The sequence below is a fragment of the Morone saxatilis genome, unplaced genomic scaffold, assembly GCF_004916995.1.
Source record: "Morone saxatilis isolate NCDOM2014 unplaced genomic scaffold, NCSU_SB_2.0 Contig15, whole genome shotgun sequence".
NCBI classification, from domain to species: Eukaryota; Metazoa; Chordata; class Actinopteri; family Moronidae; genus Morone; species Morone saxatilis.
In genome coordinates, this window is record NW_023339707.1 from 22366276 (window position 1) to 22373063 (window position 6788).

Consider the following 6788-nt stretch of genomic DNA (forward strand, 5'->3'; position numbering starts at 1 on the left):
GTAAATACATGCATTATTTATATGGATTTATTAATATACTCAACATGGAACAGAGTGCTACAAAAATAAATTATAAAATACAAAAACAAAGATCCATCTCAAGACAAAAAGCTGCTCCATATGAAATTTTAACTTTGCACAGTCTACGCTGTCTCTGTCTATCACATTTAAATGTGTCCAAATTTTACTACGTTTCCTGTCACTATTTTTGTCACTTTCTTTTTAAAGTTTTCAGAAATGGGAATAATAATAATAATTCATACAGTTACAAAAGGTCTTAATTAAAAATAATAATAATAATAATAATAATAATGTGTAATAATGTAAAAATTCACGTAATAAAAATTGTAGTTCGTGTAGTTATAGAATATAAGTTCGTCTGTAATACATTTAAATAAAAATAAAATAAAGATATTTAGGTCGCCTGTCACTCTCGCGCATGCCCAGTAGCAGCTGTTTTGTTTACATCATACTGTCTTTGCCAGAGACAGCTGAGGACTGCGGGACACCAGCAGACATAACAAACAGCTTAACTTACCTTTTCCGGGTAAATTATGTCTGTAAAACACGCCATTAGCCGGGGGCTCGAGTTGGGCCGGTCGGTCTTTCAGCTGGGTCTCCTTAAGTCGGGTGGCCGAGTCGTAGCAAAGCTCCGAACTGACCGTTTTCGTGTAGGCCCGTCGGTCCGCACCGTTCAGCCTCAGGCTTTCCTGCCGTCTCGGTACCGCTACTATCGCACCTCGTTGAAGGGCCTGGCAGCCCAGCTTCAGTCCGCCGGCTTCAGGAGAAGGTTTGGCGGTGGCTCCCCGCGAAACAGGGCCGTGTTTCTGGCTTTTGGTCTCGGCGTGGGGCTTATCGAACAACAGCTTGAGGATGACCGAAAGAGTGCTGCGACCTGCCAGGAGATCCAGGTAAAGTTGGTGCATCAGATACAGTGTTTTTAATAAAGCAGGTGTGTTTACTACTTGTGCTTTGTGTATTTCCATTGTATGCTACTTCTACTCTACTACAGTCAACTTTTACTAGTTATTTGCTGATTTTACATACAAAACATGGTCCATTTATAACATTTTATATATTGTTTAAATTAAATTACTATTAATTCAATAATATTTTAATGCTGTACCAACCACAACACTAAAGTGCTGTTTACATGTTACCAATACCAATAATCCAGTATTAAATCAATTGGAGTATTATGCAGCTGGCCTCATTACCAAGGCCCGGAACCCCCATTGACACTCACTCTTATCCCCACCCTGTATATATGCATTACATTAATGCACTCCCGTTTCTTATCTTTATTTATTTACATTTTGAAAGTACTTTATTTTTGTATGATTTGTATATTTTATGCACTAATGCAGCAAGACAAATTCCTCGTAGGTGTACTAACTTACTTGGCAATAAACCTGATTCTGAATATATAACATTCTGCATAATATTGCTGCTACTTGAATATATTTAGCTGATAAAAGCCTGCTTTTGTACTGTACCTAAATGTTTTTACAATGTGGTATAACCAGTTTTCTTTTAATACAGGGTATTATTACTTTTCCCCCCACTGGTAGTTTGATTATTGGGTCATATCATGGATTTTGTGTCTATTAATAGATATTTGTTATTTACCTACGTTACATTAATCCTGTCTTTTTCCCTCTTACTTCTGCCACTACTACTACTAGTAGTAGGATGATGTTTTTATAGTCCGTTGACATGGTTAAACTGTTGTAAAACATGATGCATTTGATTTTGGTTAACCTGAATTATCTACAAATATGTAATGAGATATTATTACATTATCTTGCTCTTATGTAATAAATATTTCTAGATTCAAGCTCCCAAAACTTAATTGTACTGAAAAAAAGAAAACACCTTTTAAAAACATATAATTTGATACTTTTTTAGGGACTGTAATCCAGTGTGTTGATGCTCTCTGTTTCCTAAGGATGGGATGTGCACACAAACGTTCTGCCTCTTAAAAAAAATCTATTTCACACAATCTACAGGCTGTGTTTAGCAAGAAAAGGTTCCAGACCCCACTCAAGCCCTTCACCTCTGGATATAAACTGGAGGATTACATTATTGGGAATCAGATTGGGAAAGGCTCCAACGCCGCCGTGTACGAGGCTGCAGCTCCGTTCGCCCCACCAAAGGAGAGTAACGGGTCCCTGGTGCAGCTTAGGGAAGATGAAGAGGAAGGGGAGACCAATCGATCGCTGACGTGCTGCTCGCTAAAAAAATTCCCTCTGGCTATCAAGATGATGTGGAACTTTGGGGTGGGTGTTTCACTCTATCCTACACTTTCCCCCACAATTTAAGGCGTTTGTCTTGTGGACCACCTCGAATACACATCAGTACTTACAGGTATTTTTTTATTTTGCAGGCAGGGTCGTCAAGCGAGGCAATATTAAAATCCATGTCACAGGAGCTGGTGCCTGCAGCTGCTCAGGCCTTAAAGCAAGAAAACGAACAAATCCCTCTGGATGGGTAAGTATTATACATTCAGTGCGTTCATAGTTCATCACTAGTCCTGAAGGATTGAACGTGTGTAGGAAAGTTGCCCATGAATGACTGTAAACTCTCCACATGCAGACATTTTGGAGTCTTGCCCAAAAGAGTGTCGGCACACCCTAACGTGATCAGAGTGTACCGGGCTTTCACGGCGGACGTCCCGTTGCTGCCAGGTGCCGAGGAGGAGTATCCAGATGTGCTGCCAGCAAGGCTCAACCCTGCTGGTCTGGGCAACAATCGCACCCTTTTCCTGGTGATGAAGAAGTAAGACAAAAGAGAAAACACAGGACATTCCATTTCCTGTGAATGCCTTGTCCGTGTGATTTGAATCCTGTGCGTAAATGGCGGACCCCACCGCATAAATAGCAGCAGAAACTGTCCTTGATTTCATGAAAATCTTAAAGATTCTAACTCTTAGCAGCTGTATTTGAGACAACTGAAGGTATGCAGTTCAGTAGCTCTAGCATCTTGCCCTCTTCTGTTACAGCTACCCTCGCACGCTGCGACAGTACCTGGAAGGGTCCACACCAAGCCGCAGGCAGGGCTCTTTGATGATGCTGCAGCTCCTTGAGGGGGTCGACCATCTGTGCAGACAGGGCGTTGCTCACAGGGATCTCAAATCAGACAACGTGCTGTTGGAGTTTGACTCTGGTCAGTGAAATATTTAATTATTAAGAGAACAATTCACCATTTGATTCCATTAGTTCTGCGCAAAAATTCTATTAATTTTCGTTTTTTGCAGATGGTTGCCCTCGTTTGGTGATTACTGACTTTGGATGCTGCCTGGCCCAGAGTGACTCTAGTCTACAGCTCCCCTTCAACAGCATGTGGGTCAACAGAGGAGGAAATGCCTCCCTTATGGCCCCTGAGGTAGGCTTAAGTAGCTCTTTATTGTTGTTAAGTAAAAGAAGAAGAGCCGTCTCTTGTACAACTTAAATCATCAGTTGTAGACAGTAAAAAAAAAAAGGCTGTGTTTAATCTCTATTATTTTTATGACATGTCTGCCCTAAGGTGACCACTGCAGTTCCAGGGTCTGGTGTGGTGATTGATTACAGCAAGGCGGATGCCTGGGCTGTGGGTGCCATCTCCTATGAGATATTTGGACAGCATAACCCGTTCTATCGAGCCGTGGGACTGGAGAGCAGGAGCTACCAGGAGAAGCAGCTTCCTCCTCTGCCCGCCACTGTTCCAGCTGACGTGCAGTTAGTGACACGACTGCTCCTCAGGAGGAACCCAAGCAAGGTATAGCAGGGGCTGTGAAGGGTTTGTTAGGATACTGTGTGCTCGGTCAGTGATTGATAGGACCCAACAGGGTCATCCAAGGTGGAAAATTCTTAAAAGCAGGTCGTAAATTAGACAGTGTGTATACAATTAAATCAATAGCTATAAAAATAACTTTAACCTGCATTATTTATTTATGTCTTTGGCCACTTGGGGGCAGTACAAGAAGCCGTAACCACAACATTGGCATATTGTATATTGCTTATTTAAATATCCAGCAGATATGGAAGCAACATTTGCATTTATTTGATATGATAGATAAAATAGTAAATTAGTAACTAGAAGTAGAACTAAAACCCTATAAATATATAGTGTTACTGTACAACAATTCTGCTGAAAGGCGAGAACACACTCATGGAGGTTAACTTATAAGGTGAGGAACTACCAGTGACTCCTTTCACATTACACATTTTTGCTAAATGTTAATACAAGAATATTACTTAGTGTTGCACTCACATATGTACACATGTAATAATTGCCCAATTGTTGTGTGTGGTAGTAGTCTACCAGCAGTCTGGTTATATTAACAGTTAACTGACTCTTTGATGCTACAATTCTCATACATGTTATTGTTACTCTGCAGCGCCCCAGTGCCCGTGTGGCAGCTAACATGCTACATCTTAGCCTCTGGGGACGGAAGGCCCTGGCCAATCAGGACAGCATTGGCATGAAGAAGCTGGCTGATTGGTTGTTGTGCCAGTCTGCTGTGGTTCTCCTGAAAGGCTGCAGTGGACCCAGTGGGTACACGGTGGAGGCGGAGCTTCAGAGGAGCTTCCTGTCTAACCTGGACCTGGAGGACCTGCGCACCGCTGTGGGTTTCCTCCTGTATGGGCGAGAGCAGCGTCAGGCCTGCATTCTGTCTGCTTAGATCCACTCTCACTCAGTCAGACACATAGTCACTGATATTGATAGTCTAGAGTTAAAACGCGCTCTGATATTCAGCCTGACGTTTATATTTGTAATATTTATAGTCTTAGCCTTTACATCTAATGGCTATTAAAGGCAAACTCCAATGACACTGTACTCTTACACCGTTCTACATCCTCTGTGACAGTTATTGTTAATAATCAAATGGTGTAATTCACCTTTTCTGATTGCCCGACCTTTGTTAAACCAGGCTGCTGACATTGCTGATCTGCATTTCCCAGATTTCCCAGTGTTCTCCCAAACTCAGCATCACTACAGCATCAGCAGGAGTTAAAACAAACTGCTGCTAGTGTCCCTTTATGCAAAATGCAACAGGTCTTGTTGGTGCATTACATCATGAGGCTGTTGCTGAAAAAACCTTGTTATTGCTGTTTTCTACGATAAATTTTTCCTGAAATGAGTGTTGTTTGTTATCACCAAACAACTAAACTGGCCCAGAAATGCTAGGTACCAATGGTTACTGGTAATTCTGTTATAAGAGTTGGCATTTTCTTTAACATGCACTTTTTAGATATTTGATAAGGAAGACCCCACTCATACAGTAGTTGTTCCCTGTGTGTTTTGATTAGATATTAGATTATATAGCAGATATTTTACTTTAGAATAGAAAGTACACACTGTACTTGTCAGAACCTACTGTGTAGGGCTAGATTAAGTTTTACATATTCGCAAGTAACATGCAGCCTATAAACAGCTAGTACATGCATCGAACTGTCAGCAAAAAACAGATTGCCAGTGGGTGTCTGTGTAAGGTTGTGAGCCAAATAATCATATATTTACCCATTCTGCGTAATGCAATGCATGTGAAAACCTCCGCACAACATGTTACTACGCAGTTATCACAGTGATGATGGTAGATAGCATGGATCACGCAGATTATTGACCGACTTCTAGGATGTGATTGTGTTTTGTTCTCGTTCCTATGGTTTGCACTTTATGTCCATGTTTGCACTTGCTGGTGTTTGTTTGTTGCCAGGTTTTCTATAATACTTACTATATTATTGTAAATGATAAAATAATTATGCCAAATCCATGATTTGAATAGAGTGGGTTAATCCTTCACACTTCATCATAATCTGTTCTCAAAAGTAGTCATATTAAGCCTACAATTTTGACATCCTACATGCATAAATAAATATAATCATGGAGTCAGTGAGGATTACAAGGGATATGTTTTCATATTAAAGATGGAGAGAAATATTTTGGTTATATGTAGATTTTTCTGCTGTGAATAAATATATCTGAAAAAACATTGAAAAGCATTCTTCCTGTTTATTTAACCCCTCTTGTTTCCATTGTAACAGCTCTGTGAGTTAAGTTAATGATAAGATGATTTAGCAACAGTAGTCAGCAGGAAGATTCAAGACCTTGCAGGGCAGAGAGATCCTGCAAGGTTCTGTGTAACAAACCATCTGGTGCAGTCCTGTTAGAAATGTTCTAAAAATGTTAAATATAAACTACACTCTAAGCTATAATTTAAAAAATCTATTTAATATGCAGTGGGCTCAAATATAATTGAAATTATGCTCACAGACCCAACCCGTCTCTCCTGTCAGAACTAAATGTTACAAGATACTGTTTTTATACATTTTAAATTTGTAGATCAATCTTTACTATTAATCTGAACTCTGAACCATTGGAAAAAGCTTATACTAAAGCTAAAATAAGATGTCTATTTGAATAAGTACAACATACTTAAAAGTAGAGTGCAAACATTGTGGGTAATGTATGTACTCTGCAAAACTTGACATGTAATGTAGTGTTTTCTGTTGGTCTTTGTCAAATTACTATTACCTACAGTTTCCTCATTTGATGGTGTCTGATGATAGGGGATTTCATATAAGGTTTAGTTTAAAGGTTATGAAAGACAAATCACATGCAACTAATTCATGTAAAGTTCAAGTAAAATTATTGTTTAATTAATAAAAAACACACAAACAAGTTCACATTACAGGAATTTTATTTAGGACAGAGCAAAACTGGCATTTTAATTATCTTTACTCTGAACAGCCAAACTGGTAACTAATAGACAAACATTTCTGTTTGAAATGTATTTAAGAACTTTA

At 39.6% G+C, this 6788-nt stretch overlaps 2 protein-coding genes across 2 annotated transcripts in view; both read left to right on the top strand.

Moving 5' to 3' along the window:
* The first annotated feature begins 449 nt into the window (after nucleotides 1-449).
* On the top strand, nucleotides 450-5974 carry pink1 (PTEN induced kinase 1). Its single transcript, XM_035656446.1, has 8 exons — nucleotides 450-911; nucleotides 2010-2279; nucleotides 2387-2490; nucleotides 2596-2778; nucleotides 3002-3165; nucleotides 3257-3384; nucleotides 3526-3756; nucleotides 4379-5974. The coding sequence occupies exons 1-8, from the start codon at nucleotides 555-557 to the stop codon at nucleotides 4661-4663; spliced, it is 1722 nt and encodes a 573-aa protein (XP_035512339.1). The 5' UTR covers nucleotides 450-554; the 3' UTR covers nucleotides 4664-5974.
* Nucleotides 5176-6788, top strand: part of LOC118323923 (ribonuclease inhibitor-like) — a 4341-nt gene continuing 2728 nt past the window's right edge. Inside the window, exon 1 of the mRNA XM_035655996.1 lies at nucleotides 5176-5185. Within this exon, the coding sequence (XP_035511889.1) occupies nucleotides 5176-5185 (10 nt within the window). The remainder of the gene's footprint in view (nucleotides 5186-6788) is intronic.

Bases quoted from the DNA above. Each gene is read 5' to 3' on its own strand.
- pink1 (XM_035656446.1), top strand. From the start codon at position 555: ATGTCTGTAAAACACGCCATTAGCCGGGGGCTCGAGTTGGGCCGGTCG. The intron at 2,491-2,595 runs GTAAGTATTATA...CTCCACATGCAG, and splicing joins GAACAAATCCCTCTGGATGG to ACATTTTGGAGTCTTGCCCA. The intron at 3,166-3,256 runs GTCAGTGAAATA...CGTTTTTTGCAG, and splicing joins GCTGTTGGAGTTTGACTCTG to ATGGTTGCCCTCGTTTGGTG.